We start from the raw sequence: 24,247 nt of genomic DNA, 5'->3' as shown, positions 1-24,247 counted from the left end.
TGTGCACTGCACTCTTACCTTCATCTGACACCCCAGCCTCTCCACAGTCAGCTGAACGAGGAGCGTTCTCAGCTCCAAGGCATCCTGCTCAAATCTGGTCAGGATTTGGAGGTTTGGAGGCCTCCGCCTGTCTGTGACCTTCAACGTTGTTGTGTCTCATCTTCTCCTGAAGATGATTAGTCCACTCTACACCTGCAGTGCCATTGCAGCCTGGCCAACCCCACCTGAGGAACACTTTGCAGAGCACATCCGAGTTGTGGCCCTCGACCTGCAAAGCGCTCAGACCAAGCAGTCAGGGGTCACCGCCTTGGCCAGCTCCAGCGTCATTGACAGCTGGCACTCAGATTCTGACACCCTTGAGCTCCAAGGGGTGACGGGAGGACAGCCAGTCCTAACACTTCACCACCATGATCCATGCCAACACGATACAGACACTTTCCGAGCACAGCAGGTCGTTGAATCTTTTGCAACACTGCACCCATGTGTGGCTGTTGACCCAGGCTGCCACCTCCTTCCAAGCTTATATGGTCTGGTGCGGTGGCCTCTTCCTTCCATCTCTGGGGATGAGGTGTCCTCCTGGCAGCCACCTCCTCCAACAGCACCACGAGACACTCGCCTGAAAACCAGGGGGTGCTGAGTGGCCACCCAACCTGCCCTCCCGCCTGGCATCTCCTTTCATTGCTGAGGCCACAGCTTCAATCTGCTCAACAAATGTTCTTCACTGGCAGCTTTCAAGGAGCTGCCTGTGCCATTTTTAAACAGCCTGCCAGTTCGCCATTGGACCCATGGCCTACAGGCCCCCACCCCTGCTCAGCCCTTCTTACCATTGGAAAGCTGCATTTCGGCCCACCAGCATGAAATCGTGGTTGTGGGTCGATCGCGGTTGGGGGCTTGTTTCCCAACTGGTCCTGGGTCCACTGATCATGTGCATCTACCAAGAATAAATTTCAGGTCAGAGAGTTTGCTGTTTATGAGTCCTTCACTGTTGTTCATGATTGAGGCAGTTTTATTAATGGTGGTCCTGGTTTTACCCCAGGAAACACTGCTTTGGGATTTTAACATGTCCTTCAAACTTCTCTGTCTATTTCTTCCTCTATGATATAAGCAGGCAAAGTTCTTTCTGATTGAAATTCTACATCTTTGTGATACGTTCCAAAAATGCAACAAATACGGGTGTCAGGAAGATATAATAATTCTCATAATGTTATTGGAATTTATTGTAAACTGAGACTTAATTTGATTAAAGGCAGTTGGTCTGAAGGCTTTGATGAGGTAGAAGTTGAGTTAGATTTGAAATGTTAAGTAGGTAAACATAGATGTCAAGGGAACATTTACTTTTTTAAATAAACCAGGCTAAATTGTTTTCAAAAAAGTGAGTGAAATGTGTCACCTAGCCGGGAGAAATTCAGAAACAGTGTGTTTATTTTTCCCAAAGATTACTGGTAAAACTTCGGGAGATTTTTATTATCAGAAAGATAAAGTCCAAAGACATAGTGAAACAATGGGGATTTGCATTCAAAGGGGAAAATATGTATAAAGGAGCGAAGGCTATGTGTAAGGGTGGGCATTTTAGGATCTAACAAGTGTGAAAAGCCTTCAGCATCTACGCTTCGAGCTGCTGTCTGCAACGAACTAAAATTAAGAAAACTCACTTTGAACTGGATTGTCAGGGTATCATGTTTCTTTTCCTGGGCCTTTTAAAATCTATGTGAACTCAAGGCACACATCTTGAAATTTATACAAATTGCAAAATAAGTTGTAGCAGTTGTTTCAAGTTTCCCTTTGGGATTTGAACCAATGGCTGTGCCATAACATGGGGCTCTGAACTTGAGAAAAGCAGGGAGAGAGAGATAGTGTTACTGCTCCATTTGCAGACTTCTTCTGCTAGGCCACCAAAAACAACCAAGGTGTTGTAATAAAAAATATTTCAAAATGGTGATTCTGGTCACATGGACCCCATAATGATTGAGTATTCCACAGAAGCTAATTGATCATCTCATGTCTGGACAGACCTTGGCTATTGTGTTATGGTCTAGGTGATTAATTTCTTTAAGGTCCCAGCTATGACTTCTGAATAGACCATTCTTCCCTGTGATAAACTAGGGAGAACATATCAACACCTTCTATATAGCCAGTGTCCTGGTAGACTTTCTCTGTCTGCCTGAAAGTTAGCTTTATGGAAATGCAAATTGTGAGAGCCAGTTCATCTTTGAAATAATTCTTGACACCAGCAGGTGTGAAGTTCCATAGGAGGTTTGCCTTGGCATGTCCTAATTATAATCCGCATTGGAAACTACCGGTAACTGATCAACTTGTTATTTCATACATGACAGGTGACCTGTGGCATCCATATTAAGTCAGCTGCCCGGATTTCCCCCTCCCATTTGTGGTTGGTGTCATAATAGTCAGGACAGAAAAAATCAGGAGATCACAAAACTCGGTTTCCCGACATCATTAAAACCAGTTTTGATCATCCGCTTCATGCCATCACATGTCGAGAACCTAATTTCAATACTTTAGCAACTCATTATAAACCCTGGTCGCTGGAATTATCCCCCACCCCCCCATACTGGATCATGAGCTCATCACACTGACTTGTTTCACAACGGTGCATAATCAACTTGTACTTGGCGACCTGCACCACACTAGGGACTTCAAGGTGTGTTTGTTTACTTTGTTTTGGGCAGCACTTATGGTCATCAGCACCAGGCTTTGTGGGCAGCACTGCATCGCTGTTAAGAGGTTCATGGGCAGATCTCTACCTACCAGACCACCGGTAAGGCAGGAGTGACTTTTCAATGGCTGCAGAGCTAGGGCTTGCTTGGAGAAGGGGGGTATCCCAGGCTGTGTGTGGGGGCACATGTTGATCTGTACAAGCTGCCTCAAGGTGGTGAGGGCTAAGGAGGCAGTCTCCAGTGGAGACGAGGCCAGATGGAGATGTGAGGGTGTGATTGAGAGAGTGAGTGTGATGTTCCTCGATCTGGCAGTGAGTGAGATGCAAGTCAATGTGTGATGGTCTTATGAGTGTGTGAGTTTAGAGTTTTGGGATGGTTGCCTTAACCTGGTGGCACAGATGAAATCATTCATCCTCTTTCTGCATTGGATGGCCAACCTCGCCTGTGCAGTGTTGGCACTGACCACCACTGCCACTGCCACCCAAGCCGGAGTGGCGAGATTGCTGGACCTCTTGCAGCTAGAATGGGGTCGGAGGACATTATGGCTGGCTTCCAAATGGCATTCCAGTGACGGATTACTGAACTCTTCTTGGCTATCAGGGCCATGTCTTCACTGGAGCAATCCTGGGATGTAAGCACTGAGAACTGTGTGCGCGGCTGCAGTTTAAATATGGCCCCTGGAGTGAGGAAACGATGTAGGAGCTGATTCAGAGGCAGCCTGCCAGCAATACAGCATGTTTCCTGTGCCTATATAATTAATGAGGCGGGAAGCAGACAGTACGGCTCAAAAACCTGCTCCTGCAGTCCTCCGACTGCCGGCGCCTTGGGCACTCTCTCCCTTCGCCTGTACCTTGGGCGACTGTGAAGTGCCCTCACTGCTGTGCACCGACTTTCTAGCTCAAGATCTAACGCCCACTGAGGTGCTGGTATCTGCACTGGTGCTTGGTTCAGAGAGTAGGTGTGACGCTGGTATAGCTGAAGCCCGGCAGTCCCCTGGCATCAGGGTGGCCCTTCGAGGTCCTGTGATTGAGTTCGTGCTGGCAAATCTAAGGGAGAGCAAAGACATGTTATTAGTTAAGTCATCACACTGTCATTGTGCATGCCAGGCACCCTGATGAGACAATGGAGATCTGCATCATGGTGCATCATCTTTCAATGATCAACGGGTACTCCAGTTTTGAGGATCCCTTCAATGAAGAGACTACATAAGAATGTTTGCACCAGCAGAAACTCTCAATTCTGTGCACTGGACTCTTACCATTTTCTGACACCCCAGCCTCTCCACGACCAGCTGAACGAGGTGGATTCTCGCCCCCTGTGGCGCTCTCCTGCTCCAAGGCGTCCTGCTTAAATCTTGTCAGGTTTAGGAGGTTTGGGGGGCCTCTGCCTGTCCTTGACCTCTCGATGTTGTTATGGCTCATCTTCTCCTGAAAATGACAGAGGACCATTGATCAGTCCACTCTCTACCTTCAGTGCCATTGCAGCCTGGCCAACCCCTCCTGAGGGACACCTTGCAGGGTATATCTGAGTCATGGCCCTCGAGCCACAAGGCACTCAGTCCAAACAGTCAGGGCTCACCCCCTTGGCCTGCTCTGGCATCATTGACAGTTGGCACTCAGACTCTAACACCCTGAGCTCCACGAGGGGACAGGAGGGCAGCCAGCCCTTAACGCTTCACCACACCGATCCATGTCAATACGGTAGTCACCCTTACAGAGCGCAGCAGGTCACTGAACCTTTTGCAACACTGCACCCACGTGCGCCGCAAAATGACCTGCCCTCCCGCCTGGCACCTCCAGCCGCTGTTGAGGCCATAGCTCTGGTCTTCAGCATGCAAAATATATTTTCTTCCCTGGCAGCCTTCAAGGGGCTGCCGGTGCCGTTTTTAAACCGGCCACCAGGTCACCATTAGACCCGGCGCCCGACAAGCCCCCCACCTCTGCCTGGCCCTTCCCGACCATTGGAAAGACGCGTTTCACACTGTGTGGGCATTAAATGGCCAGCCAGCCCAAAATCGTAGTCGTGGGCCGATCGCGGGCGAGGGCCTGTTTCCTGAACGGCCCCGGGCCCGCTGATTGCACACGCTCGCCAAGGGTAAAATTCAGGCCTTTATTGCACACAGGATAATCTATATGATTCAAGTCACTTTGTTCAATCAGTACTATTGATATTTACACAATTGTACAAAATATGAAATCAGTGACACTATTTCACTTGAATGGCTTATCTTCCTTAATTTAAGCAGAATGAATCCTCTGCAATATCCTGGCAGAACCTCCTCTATTCACAGCCTTTTGCTGCTCATATTCCTGTGCAATCTTCTCTTTATGAAAGCCAGGCTACCATTTGCATTCTATGCCTCTTTTTGCAGTGCCACAGGAATGCCAAATGATCTTTCTTTGTCTCCAGAATACTGGTTTCAGATGCTCCCTCTGAAATGTGATACATACCTGCCAGCTCTGTGAATTCAGTCATTTTAAATTAAGCTTCAACTTCAATGAACTTGTACCTATCTACATCTTGTCCACAGAACCAGTCAAAAGCTCCAGAAATGTGCAAAACTCCTTGTTGAAACAAAAAAAAATTAAAGAGAATGTGGAAACATGGAAGTAATATCAAAATACTGTGGATGCTGGAAATCTGAAAAAAGAACACAACATGCTGGAAATACACAGCAGGTCAGGCAGCATCTGTGGAGAGAGAAACAAGAGTTAATGTTTCAAAACAAATATGACTCTTCTTCAGAACTAGGCACCTCAAATATTGTGACTGGTGACTCTTTATCTGATTCATTGAAGCTGCAGGTTTTCTTTTGTTTCATCGTATGAAATTGATCTGAAGTTTACATTCCATGTGGGAAAATTAATTGCCAACTGTGGTCTTGGCAAATATTTAATGTTAAGTAAACTTAAAACTTGGAGAGAAATACATGTGCAGTTGTGATTACAGGTGTTGCACTAACTAAATTTTGTAATCTCAGTTTGTGAACTTTAATACAGGTATATGTGCAACATGGAATTCTCAGATTTTTTGCTGTTATGGAAAATGGCAGTCTCTTGTTGTAAACAAAATTTTTGAATTTTACACAGCTCTATTTCACAACCAAGCAAACCTTAATCGATGTAGCACAGCAAATCACCCAGTCTCCATTTGACATCAATGTACAAGATATTTTTCAGCAGGGTCAGTGGTTGAAGCAAGAAAGTTGGCTGTTTCCTTACCCCATTGCAGTAGCTACTATTGTGTAGGAAAATGTTCACAGCCAAATTGAGCAGTTGACCAGTTAATCTCCTTTTGGTGGTGTTCACTGAGGGATAAATGTTAGCTGGGCTTCTGAGCGAACTCTCCTGCTCTTCACATTGTGCTATGGGAGCATATGTATTTTGGAATCATACAATGGTTACAGCACCAAAGGAGGCCTTTCAGCCTATTATGTCCATGTCGGTTCTCTAAATGCAAATCAGCTGATCCCACTGTCCTGCCTGTTGCACATATCTGCCACCACCATACTCTCAAGTACTGCATTCCAGATCCTAACCACTTAATTTTACCCTCAAGTCACTGTTGGTACTTTTGACAATTACCTTAAATTGGCGTCCTCTGGTCCTTGACCCTATCACCATTTAGCCCCTTCATGATTTTGAACACTTCTATCACATCTTCTCTCATCTTTTTTCTTCTCTAAGAAGAATAACACCAACTTCTCCTATCTATCCATGTAACTGAAGTCCCTCATCCCTGGAATCATTCTCTGCACCCTCTCTAAAGCAGTCACATCCCTCCTAAAGTGCAGTGCCCAGAATTGGACACAATACTCCAGTTGTGGCTGAAACAGTTTTATAGAAGTTCATCGTAACCTCCTTGCTTTTACATTCTATGTCTCTATTCATAAAGCCTAGGTACCTGTATGCCTTTTTAACCATTATCTCCACCTCACCTGCCACCTTCAACAATTTGTGCACATAGACCCCCATGTCACACTGTTCCTGAACTCTCTTTTTTTATTGTGCCCTTTATTTTATGTTGCCTGTCCATATTCTTCCTATCAAAATGTATCACCATACTGCTCTGCATTAAATTTCAACACAGTATCTTTACAATGCAGAAGGACATTATTCGGCCCATCGGGTCTGCACTCGCTCTCTGAAACAGCATTCTAACTAATCCCACTCCCTGCCTTATCCCCATAACCTTGCACATTCTCTCTTTTCAGGTAGCCACCCAATTCCCTTTTGATTACCTCAATCAAACCTGCCTCCACCACCCTTTCAGGAAGTTTGTTCCAGACTCCAACCACCCCACCTGCCAAGTGTTCGCTCATTCCACCAGCCTGCCTATGTCCTTTTGCAGTCTATCACTATCCTCACAATTCACAATATTTCCAAGTTTTGTGTCATCTGCAAATTTTGAAATTGTGCCCTGCACATCTAAGATTAGGTTATTAACATATATCAAGTAAAGCAGTAGTCCCAGCACTGACTCCTGGAAAACAGCACTATATACCTTCCCCCAGTCCAAAAAACAACTGTTCACATTGTCTGTTTCCTATCACTCTGTCAATTTTGTATCCACCCTAACACTTGCCCTTTGATCCCAAGGACTTCAACTATCTGAAAGGCAAAAGGTCTAACACCTCATTCAATAACGCAACATTTCCTCAGTATGTGACTGAATTATCAGCCTGGTTTATGTGCTCGAGTTTATTGTGGGTCTTGAATCCACAATCTTCCGATTCAGAGACCATTGTTACCACATATTAAAACATACTGAACTGAAAAAATTGGGATCCTACAATTTTCAGATATGTTGCACATAATTGTCAAAATTCAAAACAAAAATACAGACTTACTTCACTGGAAATGAAATACATTTTCTTTTGCTTTCAGGCTACAGAAATGAGTGTAACCCAAGACAGCCATGTGGCTCTACTGAGAGCCCTCCTGGCTGAAAAAGATGAGGATCTCAATCAGCTCAGCAAAGAACTGAAGAAACTTCAGCTAATCAACAAGCAACTATTGGAAGAACAGTGCTTGGTAATGTCAACAAATAAAAGACTTCAGAAAGAGGTAATTTTTCAGTTATCAATTTCTCTCCCTGTTCATGAAATGCACAGGTGTGTAAAGAAGGATTTCATACATGTGGAGATGATACAAGTTTCAAAAAAATTGGAAAGCCATGGAACATATCTTTTAACACTTTCTTTATACATCAGTTAAAGAAATGCCAGAGAAATAAATGTATCGGGTGTATCTTTACTGTGGCTGTTTGATGTAAATGGAGTATATGGTATTCTATTTCAAAAAGCCAGTTGGTGGAGGGTAATACTGGAGATTATCTTTACTCAAACTTATTTATTTACAGAGTGAAAAATTACAAGCATACACCTCCTAACTCAACCACACACTGTTTCAGTAAGTGTCTCTTTCTATGTGCTTAAGCAAAACCCCACTTAATGCCCTCCACCACATATAATTAAACGTAATTGATATACAACAGTGACTGTTGGTTCACTTACTGCCTGGTTTATGCTGGCCTTCCAGCTGCTGCCATCTTGTTAGGAACCTTTATATTCATGTCCAGAGAAGCCACCTGTTTCAACCAGGAAGTCACTTTTAGTGTGCAAATTGCTGGCTCCCGTGACGTACATAGAATACCAAGTAAAATGATTGGCTGAGTGCGCACCACACATGCTCTGCTCATTTATATCAAAATTGAGTAACTTGTCAGAAAAAAATACTCAAAGCATTTTGTGGGAATCAGCAGGAATGCTCCTCCTGGTCCCACCAATATAATCTGCTCAACTGCTGGCCTGTGCATTGCCACCTATCCCTGACTCACCCCCAAACCCCAGCTCTCCAGGACCAGACTCTCAGCTGGCTCTGCAGAAGGTCACCTGTCATGGAGATAAGCAGGGTGGATGAAGGGAGGGATAAAGAAGCAGGAGAACATGTTGACCAGTGTTTTTGAGGAGAGACAGTAGTATTTGGGAAAGGATAGGATGGAGGGAAGGGTCAACTGGTGACTGTGAAATAGCTTGGGTGGTACAGAAAGGAAAAGATCAGCCAACAGAGGAGCAAGTAATTCATTCAGGAAGGTTCAAGAACTCCTACATACCAAATAGTAAATGGAATTATTGAAATAACTGCATCACAGATCATCGGTGTAATTGTGGAATAACCCGTATTTCAAATACAGCTGTGCTACACTGACTAAACAGATAAGAATGATTGCTGTTTGCATACCACTTAAGTGGCAATGCTTAGTTAGTAGTTGGCTGATATTCCATTGCCAGGGTGTTAAATCGAAAATAACTTCGAGTGACGTGAAACAGCAACCTGAGGAGAGGCCAAAAACCAAACAGTTTGCATATTTTTCAAAACTTTGTGAATAGGTTTTGGAATTACAAAACAGCCTTGTATTGATTTCCAGATATAATTGCTAGGCTTGCTTGTACAATTGAAAGAACACAGCACCCAGGCATTACAGCATAACAGCATAAACCAAAGAGAGTTAATTGGCTGTGCTACATCAGTGACAAAGAATTACTCTACAACATAAAAGCTTTGTTGTATTTCAATACTTAGGAGATAATGGAGTTGGACAAATTACTAGAATCAAAACCGAGGTTTGTATTGTGAGCTCTTAATTAGACCTTGTCAATGATCAGAAAAAGAAGTAAAGATAATTAAGTAACGTATTGCTGCCCTCAAAGTTCCATGCATTTATTCAGTGAGTAGTTGAATCACAGGAGTCATCATAGGTATGTGTTGAGATGAGAAACTGAAGTGGCCATACCTATTTCAGGCTGCAGACTACTTGCAATTTTCAAACTGGTATCCTATGTGACACAGCTAGAATCTGACTAGAATTTGGAGGTAGAAATCACCAAAGCTCATCTGGCCAGTGATCCTTAACTTTTATTTTTATTGGCCAAGGAGGAACACTACTGCTAATCCTAATTCTATTGAAAAGCCTCCTGGGTTGTTTGAGAGGTCACACAACACCACTGGTGATCTGTTTGCCAGGTGCCTCTGGAGGAGGTTTGCTAAGCTGTATATCAAACTACCAAGGTCATTTGAATTATCAGCTAGCTCCATTGCTTTGTTATTCATAATGGTGGAAACATAAGAAATAGGAGCAGCAGTAAACTATACGGACCCTCGAGCATGCTCCGCCAACCAATAAAATCATGGCTGACCTAAACTCTACTTTCCTGCCCACTTCTCATATCCCTTGATTTCCTGAGAGGCCAAAATTCTGCCTATCTCAGCCTTAAATATAATTGACAATGGAGCACCAACAACCCTTGGTGGGTAGACAGTTCCAAAGACTTACAACCCACTGAATGAAGAAATGTCTCCTTATCTCAGTTCTAAATGATTGACCCCTTATTCTGAGACTATGCCCCCATGTGCTAGATTCCTCCACCAGGATAAACAACCTCTTAGGGTGTACCCCTTCAAGCCCCTTCAGAATTTTATATGTCTCAATGACATCACCTCTCATTCTTCCGCGAATATGGACTCAATTTACTCAGTCTTTCATCATAGGGCAATCCTCACATCCCAGAAACCAGTCTAGTTGGCAGAAATGGAACAAGAAATGAAACTGCTCCATCTTTGCCTTGTTCCTGCTGAATGGGCAAATTAAAATTCTTATATTCTACTTGTCTTATGTTCGAATAAACGTTATGATACAAATTCAGAAAAATTACATGATGACACAGATGAACAGAGGACAGAGCTTGTTTGTTGTCCAAGATTGGTAGGAGGTAATCGGATGGTTCTAGAGGAAAATAAGTGACCAACATCCTTAAGGTAGGGGTTCCAGAATAAAATATGACACACCACAGTTCTTTGATATATTGAGACAGTATGATTTTGAAACATCACAATTGGATATGCATTCAATGAAAAGGACCATATGTATCTCCAACAACAAAAAGCAAGTACAAAGGAACTTTTAGGTGATGGGTTACAGCAGCTTTAGTACCATTGCAGTGCCACATAAACAATCCGTAGTCATGTAGTAAAGACAATTGTCTCAATTTTTGTTGGCAAAGAGATTGTGATAATTTCAATTTTAAACAAAGGTAAAGGTAAAATTGAGTACAGAAATGCTCAAGAATTTCATCACTACACAATAGCTTAAGCACAAAAATTATTTTGAAATTTGGCAACTGTATAAAGACATGGATATTTGTTTATGTTTATTCTTACGTACCTTAGCACTCCATTGGGGAAGGCCTGCAGTAGTAAATATCCATCAGGCACTTAGTGGCCAGCTTCAGGCCTTCCGCAGGATTGAGGAAATTCTTCCGCTCCCCCCCATCCCTGCCCCACTCCCAACCCTTCCCTAAGAGCTGCCAGCTGTCAGTGCCACCAGTGGTGTTGGTAATGCACCCAGGATTCAACCCTTATCCAAAGGTGAGTTTGGGTGGGATAGGGGTTGTGGGAAGGGAGGAGAGGGGTCGGAGACAACATTGGGGTTGGCTCTCAGCGCCACCACCCCCAAAACTTCCTGATGCCAGGTCCCTCAATCAAGGCTTGCACTTCAGACTTCCCATGTGCAAACTCCCCTGCCCACCACAGGTGAACACAAGCAGCAATGAGATGAAATTAAATGCACAAAAATAAAATCACTTTCAAAAATACAGCAGATTGAAGATTGGGACATACACATGGAATGAAAGTAGAAGGTAAAATATGCTCAGACTTGTTAAAAGAATTAATTGAAAAATTCAGCATTAAAAAATGCTAATTAATCATTCAACACCACACCACACCACATGTATAAAATTATTTTCTCAGATCCAGGTCTATTGTCATTAAAAACCCAATTACACGTGACTGAATCAGATGTATTCTAAGGGTTTCTAATGGTGATGTGGAAGTGGGAAAGCTGAAGTTCTCACTGATTTCAATGATTATTGGCCCTGGGGAGGGGTGACCACAGTGCAGCCATTGGTGGAATACTGAGTGACAGACTGTAGCGTCAGGATTTCCACTCTAATTGCCCAACATCCTGAAGTTGTGGTCAGTTTCAGGGAGTAATGACCACACCCCCCCACCCCCCCCCCCCGCCAAAATAAAAACAAATGTAGGCCATTGATTTTACAATATATTTGGCCTTTGATTTTGATATTAATTTTATTTAAAATAAAATTCTATTCTTCAACTTTTTTCTGCCAATTTTCTCCCTCTTCCAAAAATTACTGGCTTTTTGTTGAGTATGACATGACAGATATTGGTTGCCTTTTCATACTTCACAACTGTTAACGTCTGTACCTTGACATCAGTGTCAACCAAATTGTGAAGGCATGATCGATGAGTCTGCCCCTGTCTTAATACCTGTTTCTGGTTAGAAAATGCTAGATAGCAAAGAGCAGGAACAATGTCCTTCTTTAATTCAAGTCTTTGAATTCAATGTCCTTCTTTAATTCATCACTAATTCCATAATAAGGTTAGATCGGCTAAATTATTACAGACCGGGGATCAGAGCTTTGCCTTCCTGGCCTTTATGGATTAGTTTACTCTGTGGATTAACTTTTTGGATGACAATTGGGACAAGTGTCTTTTATTAGCAAACTATAAATTAACCAGGAGGTTGAATAGTATATTAGAAGATTGGAATTTCAGCCTGGTAAGTATACACTGAAATCTTATCTACAATTAGTTATTGCTTTAAAGTCCAATGTTTTATTGTTGAGCTTTCATGTGGCAGTTGCTGATACTGCCTGTGGCTGTGTTAAGAGTTCTGGCTTAAATCCAGGTTGCTTAAATCTTGTTTCTGCTGTACCAGCCTCATCACCAAGGTAACAGTGAAGCTTGCAGTATTTTGAGTTTTATCGATTGCAACTGATAGGATTTATCAGCTTGGCCACATGCATTTTGATGTTTGATAGGAGTCAAACATTTTAACGGACTTTCAAAAAAATCTTTTTAGCTAAATTAAAACTGAATAATGAATTATTGTTACTTCTTGTAGTTACCTAATGTAGGTAGAATTGCCAATTCTAGTTTGATGTACTCCTGGATATTTAATCATGTGATGCAACTCATGGTGCCATGATCACATAACACTTGTTCACTTAGAAATGTTATTGCAATTAACTTAGTAAAGTATTTCATTATCACCAAGCCCCAAAAAACTGTTGACTTTTTGTTTTATAGTGAGCTGAATAACAGCAATATGGTTGACTCTTAAATACCCTCCAAAATGGTCGAGCAAGCCACTCACCTGTAACAAACCGCTACAAAGTCTCGAAAAAGGAATGAAACTGATGGACCACCCGGCATCAAGCTAGGCATCGGAAACGACAATGGCAAACTCAGCCCTGTAAACCCTGCAAAGTCCTCCTTACTAACATCTGGGGATGAGTGTCTAAATTGGGAGAGCTGTCTCAAAGACTAGTCAAGCAACAGCCTGACATAGTCATCCTCACGGAATCATGTTTTACAGATAATGTCCCAGACACCACCATCACCATCCCTGGGTATGTCTTGTCCTACTGGCAGCACAGAACTTGTAGAAGTGGCAGCACAGTGGTATACAGTCGGGATGGAGTTGACCTGGGAGTCCTCAATATTGACTCTGGACCCCATGAAGTCTCATGGCATCAGGTCAAACATGGGCAAGGAAACCTCCTGCTGATTGCCATGTACTGCCCTTCCTCAGCTGATGTATCAGTACTCCCACATGTTGAACATCACTTGGAGGAAGCACTGAAGGTGGCAAGGGTGCAGAATGTACTCTGGATGGGGGACTTCAATGTAGATTACCAAGAGTGGTTCGATAGCACCACTACCGACTGAGCTGGCCGAGTCCTAAAGGACATAGCTGCTAGACTGGGTCTGCAGCAGGTGGTGAGGGAACCAACAAAAGGGAAAAACATTCTTGACCTCATCATCACCAAACTGCCTTTGCAGATGAATCTGTTCACGACAGTATTGGTAAGAATGACCACCGGACAGTCATTCTGGAGACAAAGTCCCGCCTTCACATTGAGGATACCCTCCATTGTGTTGTGTGGCACTATCACCGTGTTAAATGGGATAGATTTCAAACAGTTCTAGCAACCCAAGACTGAGCATCCATGAGACTCTGTGGGCCATCAGCAGCAGCAGAATTATACTCGAACACAATCCATAACCTCATGGCCCAGCATATCCCCCATTCTACCATTACCATCAAGCCAGGGGATCAACCCTGGTTCAATGAAGAGCAGGAGGGTATGCCAGGAGCAGCACCAGGCGTACCTAAAAATGAGCTGTCAACCTGGTGAAGCTATAACACATGACTACTTGCATGCTAAACAGCATAAGCAGCAAGTGATAGACAAAGCTAAGCAATCCCACAACCTATGGATCGGACCTAAGCTCTGCAGTCCTGCCACATCCAGTCGTGAGTGCTGGTGGACAATTAAACAACTTACTGGAGGAGGAGGCACCACAAATATCCCCATCCTCAATGATGGAGGAGCCCAGCACATCAGTGCAAAAGATAAGGCCGAAGCATTTGCAACAATCTTCAGCCAGGAGTGCCGAGTGGATGATCCATCTCAGCCTCCTCCAGAGGTCTCCAGCATCACAGATGCCAGTCTTCAGCCAATTCAGTTCACTCTACGTCATATCAAGAATCGGCATAAGACACTGAATACGGCAAAGGCTATGGGCCCTGACAATATACCTGCAATAGTACTAAAGACTTGTGCTCCAGAAATTGCCACGCCCCTAGCCTAGCTGTTCCAGTATAGCTACAACACTGGCATCCACCCGGCTATGTGGAAAATTGCCCAGGTATGTCCTGTACACAAAACACAGGACAAATCCAACCTGGCCACTTATTGCCTCATCGGTCTATTCTCGATCATCAGTAAAGTAATAGAAGGGATTATCAACAGTTTTATCAAGCGGCACTTGCTTAGCAATAACCTGCTCACTGATGCCCAGTTTGGTTTCCACCAGGGCCACTCAGTCCTGACCTCAAAAACAAAAATACCTGGAAAAACTCAGCAAGTCTGATAGCATCTGCGGAGAGGAATACAGTTGACGTTTCGAGTCCGTATGACGCTTCATCAGAACTAAGGAAATAGAGAAATGAGGTGAAATATAAGCTGGTAGAGGGGGGTGGGACAGGTAGAGCTGGATAGGGGGCCAGTAATAGGTGGAGGCAAAGAAGAGATTGCCAAAGATGTCATAGACAAAAGGACAAAGGGGCGTTGACAGTGGTGATATTATCTAAGGAATGTGCTAATGGGGACATTAAGGCTAGCAAGCAGGACAAGCTAGTGGCAGATGGCCCTAATGGGGGTGGGGTGGGGGGAAGGGATTGAAATGGGCTCAAAGGTGGAGATAATACAATAGATCGAAATAAATTTAAACATAGGTAGGAAAAGAGAAATACATATTTTTTTAAATTATAAGTTATTAGAAAAAGGGGGATCGGAAAGGGGGTGGGAATGGAGGAGAGAGTTCATGATCTGAAATTGTTGAACTCAATATTAAGTCCAGAAGGCTGTTAAGTGCCTAGTCGGAAGATGAGGTGCTGTTCCTCCAGTTTGTGTTGAGCTTCACTGGAACATTACAGCAGGCCAAGGACGGACATGTGGGCATGACCTCATTACAGCCTTGGTTCAAACATGGACAAAAGAGCTGAACTCCCGAGGTGAGGTGTGAGTGACTGCCCTTGACATCAGGGCCGCATTTGGCAGAGTGTGACATCAAGGAGCCCTAGCAAGACTGGAGTCAATGGAAATCAGGGGGAAAACTCTCCTGTGGCTGGAGTCGCACCTAGCACAAAGGAAGATGATTATGGTTGTTGGAGATCAGTCATCTCAGTTCCAGGACATCATTGCAGGAGTTCCTCAGGGTAGTGTCCTCAGGATGTTTGCTGTTGATTGCACAATGTTCAGCACCATTCGCGACTCCTCAGATACTGAAGCAGTCCATGACCAAATGCAGAAAGACCTGGACAACATCTAGGCTTGGGCTGACAAGTGGCAACTAACATTTGCGCCACAGAACTGCCAGGTAATGACCATCTCCAACAAGAGAGAATCTAACCATCACCCCTTGATGTTCAGTGACATTACCATCACTGAATCCCCCACTATCAATATCCTGGGGGTTACCATTGACCAGAAACTGAACAGGACTAGCCATTATAAATACTGTGGCTACAAGAGCAGGTCAGAGACTAGGAATCCGGTGATGAGTAACTCCCCAAAGCCTGTCCACCATCTAAAAGGCACAAATCAGGAGTGTGATGGAATACTCCCCACTTGCCTGGATGAGTGCAGCTCCCAAAGCACTCAAGAAGCTTGAAGCCGTCCAGGACTAAGCAGCCCGCTTGATTGGTACCACATCAACAAACATTCACTCCCTCCACCACCGATGCACAGTGGCAGCAGTGTGCACCATCTACAAGATACACTGCAGGAATTTACCAAGGCTGCTTAGACAGCACCTTCCAAACCCACGGCCACTACCATCTAGAAGGACAAGGGCAGCAGATACACCACCACCTGGATGTTCAACTCCAAGTCACTTGTCACCCTGACTTGGAAATATATCGCTGCTCCTTCATTGTCATTGGGTCAAAATCCTGGAACTCCCTCCCTAACAGCACTGTAGATGTACCTACACCACATGGACAGCAGCAGTTGAAGAAGGCAGCTCACCACCACCTTCTCAAGGGCAATTAGGGATGGGCAATAAATGCTGGCCTAGCCAGCAAAGCTCTCATCCTGTGAATGAATAAAAAAAATTCAAATCGATGGAGGACCACCAAATAATAGAAAGATTTAAGAGTAAATAATACTTAAATAAAAAATACTTCTATGATGTTCTACAGTATTGACTGCAAAGACATACATCAAATAAATTCAACAAAAGCATTATTGATATATGTAGCTTTTAACCAAAGTTTTAGTGAAATTTTATGACTTTTCACAAAACACAAGTTAGAACAATAATAAGTAAAAACGAGACCCCAAAGCTAATTCAATTCACTGACTCCCACACCCAATCAAGCTCAGCTCTAGCAATGTGAGGCTCACCCCTCAGAGAATAGCATCAAAGCCACCTGAATCCTGGAACAAATACAGCAATGCCTATAACAGACTTACATGGCTCTGCCTCACCCCAGTTTGTTTCTCTCTCCTTTTATGTTTTCCCTCTCTTGTTTTTCTCTTTCTCTCTCTCTCTCTCACACCACACCAACCCCCACCCCATCAAGTTTATATGATTCTCTCTCTCCAGTTTGTGCTGTCTTTCTCTCCCTCCCTCTAGTATTTTATGTTGTCTCTCACATTCTCTCCCTCCCCAAGTTCCTCTCACAGGAGTAATGGAGTTCCTAGGCTATTTTTCTTAGCTCCAATGATGCCATCCTCACCACCAGCAATGAAGTGGTATATTTCAGCAGGGCTCAGGCAAAGCGGTTTGGTTACAAACCACAACACCCAGGGAATTGCACATGTGCAAACTGCACATAAAGGGGCAATTTCTCCCCAGTCACCAGCAACAGCGCTCAGGAGACTAACCATCCATTCAAGGAGACTCTCATCCAAAGTGGGGGAACTTAAGTGCAGGGCTGTGAACAACAAGAGCTTCAATGAGATTTTCAGTCACAAGTCAACAATATGACGAAGGCATTTCCTTGCGTCAACAATGTAAAAACAGTTAAAAGCAGAAAATTACATTGTGGTATTGTTATATTATTCAAAAAGATTTAGGAACTATATTGATAGGCCCATGTGTACACGCATATCCAGAATGCCACATCACTCACACACGCATCTGGGCAGCCAACTAACAATATCTCATTCTGCAGTATATGGTGTGATCTGAGAAATACACTCGATCTGAGCTCCTGTATCCTCCAATCAGGCTGCAGTGGAGGTCTTTTCCATATTTTAATTTGAGTTTTCTGTTATTAACACAAATGCAGATATGTTGCTAATACTTTTTAAGTTTTTAACTGGAGAACAAAGAAAAATCAGGTAGAAACTGGGGATTACCAGTATAGTCCATGGAAGTGTGAGATCCTGACCACAAGGAAGGAGAGCATTAATAACAATCTCACACGACCAATTAATGCAGGCATGTTGCTTAATTGGTCAGTGACCAGAGGTATCCATACTTTGTTATGTGCAAGTAAGCAATCCAAGGACCCCCGACCCTCCCTTCAAAAGATTGTGTCAATTCGCCAAAAGAAACAATCTTCTTGATCTGGAAATGTTTTTGTATTAAAACACAGCAACAGGAGTAAATGCCTGGATATTAACAGGGGTTAAAGGGGGAGCAGAATTCCAGGTGGGAAACCTGGAGATCTGTTTTTTCCCCACATGCTGTGTAGATTTAGCCACACACTGTGCATCTTTATCCTTGACAAGTTCCCCACCTGATTTGTTGTGTTTTATTTGCTCATTGAGTGCGGGTGCTTCTGGCAAGGCCAGCATTTGTTGCCCATCCCTAACTGCCCTTGAGAGCTGTTAAGAGTCAACCAAGTTGCTGCAGGACTGAAGTCACATGTAGGCCAGATCAGGTAAGGATGGCAGATATGCTTCCCTAAAGAGCATTAATGAACCAGTTGGGTTTTTATGTCAATCGATATTAGCTTCATGGTCACCATTATGGCGATTAACTTTCAATTTCTGATTTTTTTCAATTAATTGTATTTAACGTCTACCAGCTGCCATGGTAGGATTTGAACCCATGTCCCCAGAGCATTAGCCTGGGCCTCAATGACATTACACCACCATCTCCTCCTAAGATTGACAAACTCAACTTCCAGTCAGATGGGAAGGACTCCAGTGCAAACCACTGGAGCAGTAGATCTGAACTCCCAATCCTGAGGTGGGTGAAGGTGCGATCCCCAACCTAGATTTGGGGGGAATTCCATCCACTGACCCCAAATGTTGGGAATGGGGTAATGATGGAAAGTGACCTTAGAGGAGAATGGGGGAAGCACTCCTGTTTCTTCTGTCCCACAAACAATACTATAAAGGCACTTACCTTTTCTTGGAAGCTGTCTTCACCTCCCTTCAGCCGCCAGGTTTCCTGAAGCCTGAGGAACCCAGCTGACCGATGCTAAACTTGTAGAACAAGTGCATGTGCCACGTAGATTAAAATATTTACAATGCCACCCGCTGTCCTTGGAGAAATTAGCCATCTGCTTCCTCTTTCACTTCCATTGGCAGTGGATGGTTTGGAAGTGAGCTGGAGTGGAAGCTGATACTTTTTAAATTTCAACTTCTGTGCTAAAATCCAGCCCAATGTATTAGTCAACAGATGTAGAAATGGAATGTCCAGATAGAAAGCCTGTGGTGCTCTGGGACCTCACTTTGAAAGCCTTTATTCCAGGATTGTTAGAGAGAGCTCTCCATCTTATGCACCTTCAATATCAATAATCTTGATCAATGTGCAGGAATTCTGACATGCATAAACAAGTGATAAAAGGTACCCAACAAAACCTTACTTCCTGTGGTCAAGTTTCTTTCCACACTTATGTAGCAACATTTTTTATATGTTCTAATGCCTACATTTATAATAAAACTGTCTGTGTAAACTTGTGTTATAATAAAATCCTTGACCCAGTGGTTGTACTATAGCACCAATGCCAGTGCAACACTACAACACAACCTAACACCTAGCAAACATTAGTCAGAACCTGCTGATATATAGTGGCTGCCCTGCTCAATCCCAAGTTCAACTTTAGTTATGGTCCTACTGATGTATTTGTATAAATTGATGAGTCCCCCATCTGTTTTAGGTGGAAGCTTTATCTGAGCCCTTCAATTTAAGTTCAGAAGTGCTACAAATGGCTTGAGTTATGAGGAGGTAAGTAATCCCCTTGTTTTTAACTGTCCATCTACCGTGCCTCCACTAAATGGTCAGGGTTAAAATGGACTTGAAGATTCTCTGTAATGCAGTGAAATAGACTGATATTATTACATGATCAAAAAAACAGCTTCATTATTTGAGTATTCCTGAAAAGAGAGAGACATGGTGCCAAAGCTATTCATCTTGCACTCATCAGGACAAACACAAAAATGACAAACTTCAAACAATTACAACAATTTATTATACAGGAGAACAGGGTGCTGATTGGTTGGCAAGTCAATTCTGATTGGCTGAAGTATTGCCATGGAGAAAGCAACAGGAACTCTCGGCTCCCCAAACTCCCGGGAAATTCAAAATGTGTGCAAGGCTTGAACATATCCCCTTTGTTTGCAGAGAATGGGTCTTTGTGTATGAATGTATGTCACTCTTACGAGCATAAATGAGCCATGTATAACTCGACAGATTATCTTAAATTGGTTGTTAGTGTAGTTATTAGCGCACTCGGGATTGTTCAACAAGTGCGGCCCAATTGCAGAATCACATCTAACAATAGATGTTTTGATTTGGGTTTTGCAAGCACAACCTGGTTGAATACGGTCTGTTCTCTGCCTATAACAAACAACCGAAGGAACGTGCTATTTGATCTGATCAGTCAATTGTTGGGATGTACAACCCACATGCCTGCCATTGCACTGGTACTGAAATTAATGCACAACATTGCTCAATTGTGTGGTAAGCAGAATGTTGTTTTGGACCAATGGCAGCATCCTGTTAGTGGAAAACACCACTCGCATAGTAGCAATGTGAAATGGCTTGTTTAACCTGTTGTTCAAATTTTTTTAGCTCTATTGTTAATGTGAGTTTTAACAGTGAGTTGTTAACAAATTTTCTGACTGCAGGGAGTATCAAAGATTCATTTGACCTTCTCCTCACCCAATTTCTTCATGTGCAGTTCAACAGGGGTTACTGATTAGTGATAACGCATGTAGAACTGAGGCTAATTGCACTTCCCAAGCGGAGAGTCAAATCTGGTGCATTGCTGGTTTGTATAGCTAAGGGTATTCACTGGTTAAACTCTCAGTACAGGGAGTCTTCCATGGATATTTTCTACATAGTCCTCATTTGCACAGATGATTAACTGTAAATTGTATTCTAATTTAATGACAGAGGATGGATGCAAATATCTCAGTCAACATAATGAGAACTCAAAGCCTGATTATCACCCAGGGAATGTGCTCCTATCCCTGGCTGTACTCTTGCTGCAAGCACTTTCCATGGAGCCAGTTAGGGCTGTTAATCTGGATCTGAAATTCGGCCGCCTTTTAAGATTGTTTGCTCAGAAACCATGATCAAAAAAATCAAGCTTTGACCATTCAATCTGAACAGGCACAATTTTAACAGCATTTATCTGATCCATTTGCTGATCCTGACATTGTCCAGATATCTTCAGTGAAGACTAATTCCACTTGGCGAATGATCCATGACCTTGATTAAATGATTAAATAATTCGAGAATAAGTGCAGTAGATTAAATTATAAAAGTTTTTAATGTGATTTTTCACTATTCTAACTACTTAGACTAACAAAGCTGTAGAAGACAAGATAAAAGGAGTTGCGAGGGATTCTAATCCCACTACACCTGCTGCGCTACAACAACGAATTGGTGAGATTTCCTTCCATTTATTCAAAATCTGGCTTCAAATACATGATGTGTACATCTTTCCTTACATTTTATAAAGGAGCACCTCATGGACAGTCTGTAGTTCCGACCAATATTAGTTACTGCATGTTTATACAACAACAACAAGTTGCATTTATTTAGCACATTTAACATAGTAAAACGTTCCAAATTGCTTTAAAAGAGCGACTACACCGTAGAAGGAGAAATCAAGAAAGATGACAAAAAGTTTGATCAAGAAATGGGTTTTCAGGAGCTTTTTAAAAGATGAGACAGAGGTGGAGAACCAAAGAGGGAGGGAATATTTTAAGAGGTTAGGGTCAAGGCATCTGAAAGCACAGCCACCACTGGTGGAGCAGTTAAAATCAGGGTGCTTGAGGCCAGAATTGGACCAGGAAGTTAGGCCTATATTCATTGAAATTTAGAAGAATGAGAGGTGATCTTATTGAAGAATATAAGATTCCGAGTGGGCTTGACAGGGCGGATGCTGAGAGAATTTTTCCCCTTGTGGGGAAATCTAGAACTGGGGGCACATTTTAAAAATAAGGGGTCTCCCATTTAAGATGGAGATGAGGAGGAATTTCTTCTCTTAGCGGCTTGTCAATCTTTGGAATTCTCTACCCCAGAAAGCAGTGGATGCTGGGTCACTGGATATATTCAAGGCTGCAGTTAGACTGATTTTTGGTCAGCAAGGGAGTCAAAGTTTATGGGAGTAGACAGGAAAGTGGAGCTAAGACCACAGTCAGATCAACCATGATCTTATTGAATGGTGAAGCAGGCTCAAGGGGCCAAATGATCTAGTCCTAATCCTATTTATGTTCTTATGGAGGAGCACAGAGGGATTTCAAGTCTTGTAGGGTTGAGGGAGGCTACAGAGATTGGAAGGGATGAGGCCAAAGAGGGATTTGAAAGCACAGGTAAGGATTTTCAAGTTGAGGTGGGGAAACCAGTGAATGTCAACAAGCGCAGGGATGTTGGGTGAATGAAATTTGGAGTGAGTTAAGGAAAGTGCAGCAGAGATTTGGATAAGCATAAGCTTCTGTAGAATGGAAACGGGAGATTGGCCAGGTTTGTGTTGGAATATTCAAGTCTGGAGGTAAAAAAAAATCTGAGAGTTTAACATAAACTGAGGACTCCATTAAAAGTGTGTCCAATGTCATCATCAGCATCAAAACAATGTCTCCTCATTCTGTGATACTGTGGCCGGAATCATCCGCTCCCATTGGTGGCGAGTGTCATGGTGGGCAGGGTGGAGAATTCGACGGGAGGGGCAGAAATCAATTTCACACCAGCGGAATCATTCAATGGTGTCAGCCATGGTGGATCGTGAATCCTGCTGTAGACTGGCATGAACCCGATTTGCATCCGACTGGTGAGATGCAAAGTAAGGCCCAACCGGAATTGTCCCCCACACATTATGCTGGTGGGAAAACATGCTGGCCCAGAACATGCCTGGAGAAGTGTGATTTGCAGAAGTCAGAACTTACCTTTAGAGCTTTGCTCAGATTGTGGACACCATGGAGAAGATAATGCTCAAGGGTTACAGCTACTGGACTCTGGAGGAACACATGCTTCACATTCTGGGTGGAACAAAAACAGAAAGTGCTGGAAAAACTCAGCAGGTCTGAAAGCATCTGTGGGGAGAAAGACAGAGTTAATGTTTTGAGTCTGTATGACTCTTCTTCAGAGCTAAAGATAAGTACTTCAACAACATTGTTTCAGATTTCCAGCATCTGCAGTATTTTGCTTTTATCATGCTGGGTGGATCCTCATGCATGTGGCTCCACTGCAAAGCAGCTTTCGAAGGTGGGAGGTCTCCACACAGCAGCTTCGACTTTGCTGAGACTTCGGAACTTCATGGACTCTGCCATAGGCTAGAGCAGATGATCGGCAAAGGCAGGGGAGGGGGAGGTCCAGTTGTGAGTGGGAGAGGAAGGTATACTGGGTTGGGGGGGCGGGGGGGCGGGGTTGAGGTTGGAAGGAGGGATGAAGGTGTTCGTTGGGGAGGTGAGAGGGTAAAGGTGTTGAGGGGGGAGGTTGGGAGGGGCAAGGATGGTTTCTGGGGAAAGTGGGGAGTACAGGGGGAGGAGAGTGCAATGGAGGAGAATGGTGCAAGTAGGAAGGTAGGTGTAGGTAGGGAGGAAGGTGTAAGGGAGGTAGTTCGGAAGAAGTAAGGAGCCTGGGGGAAGGAGGGAGTTTAAAGGAGTGGTAGGTGTCTGGGGGCAGAGGGAGTTCTGAGGTGGAGCAGTGAGTTTGGAGTGGGAATTGAGTACACGGTGGGGGAAGAAGTAAGAGGGAGGGGAATGTCCAGGTGAACGTGCAAGGGAGGGGTCTGTGGAGTCAATGCCTCCCTGGAAGTGAACTTAGGGTGGGCATGGTAGGATGGAATGGTGAGTGTGAGAGGGGGCAGGGTGGGCTGGGAGGGTGAGGCTGCATTGTTACCAGTAGAAGAGGTGGCGAGCGTGGTTGGTGGGGTCACAGACGCAAACATGGAACCTGGGTATGGAAAGGAGGAGGTCGGGGAGATCAATGTGGATGGGGATGGGATTTTCAGGAGAGTAGGGAACGTGCACATTCACCTGGACATTCATGAAAGAGAAGGGCTCGGACTCTAGGGGAACAGGTGGGTGGGTGGAAGTTGATGCCGGGGGGGTGGACTGTAATGGCAGAAAGGACATGAGTGACTGGGTGAGGGAAAAAAACAGAGGAGCTTATCTCAAACTTGACAACTACCATTTTGCAAAAATCAAAAGTGAGCAGAGCCTCATGTTGGATGGGCATAGGTGCTGCATGGTAGTGTGATCAGTGGGTGGGCAGAGATGCAGATCGGCTCAGATGGACAACGGAAAGAGAACTCCAGCAGGCAACAATGAAAATGTTCAGGACAGTGAGATGAGTATGTGGGAGAGTGCTTGCATTAGACTCCGAAATGCCCTGCCACACACACACACACACACACTTCTCCCTCCAGAGTCACTCGTGGGACCGCTGTGTGCAACTGAACTGTTATTGAGGGAGGGTGGTGATGCAGTGGGAAGACTCTCAAAGCCT

At 43.9% G+C, this 24,247-nt stretch overlaps 1 protein-coding gene across 1 annotated transcript in view; it reads left to right on the top strand.

The window, feature by feature from the left end:
• Nucleotides 1-24,247, top strand: part of LOC121290453 (centrosome-associated protein 350-like) — an 84,558-nt gene that overhangs the window by 21,145 nt on the left and 39,166 nt on the right. Inside the window, exons 2-3 of the mRNA XM_041210890.1 lie at nt 7,562-7,741; nt 21,097-21,181. Of these exons, the coding sequence (XP_041066824.1) occupies nt 7,562-7,741; nt 21,097-21,181 (265 nt within the window). The remainder of the gene's footprint in view (nt 1-7,561; nt 7,742-21,096; nt 21,182-24,247) is intronic.

Source organism: Carcharodon carcharias, chromosome 18, assembly GCF_017639515.1.
Source record: "Carcharodon carcharias isolate sCarCar2 chromosome 18, sCarCar2.pri, whole genome shotgun sequence".
NCBI classification, from domain to species: domain Eukaryota; kingdom Metazoa; phylum Chordata; class Chondrichthyes; order Lamniformes; family Lamnidae; genus Carcharodon; species Carcharodon carcharias.
This window is presented reverse-complemented; position numbering and strand designations above follow the sequence as displayed.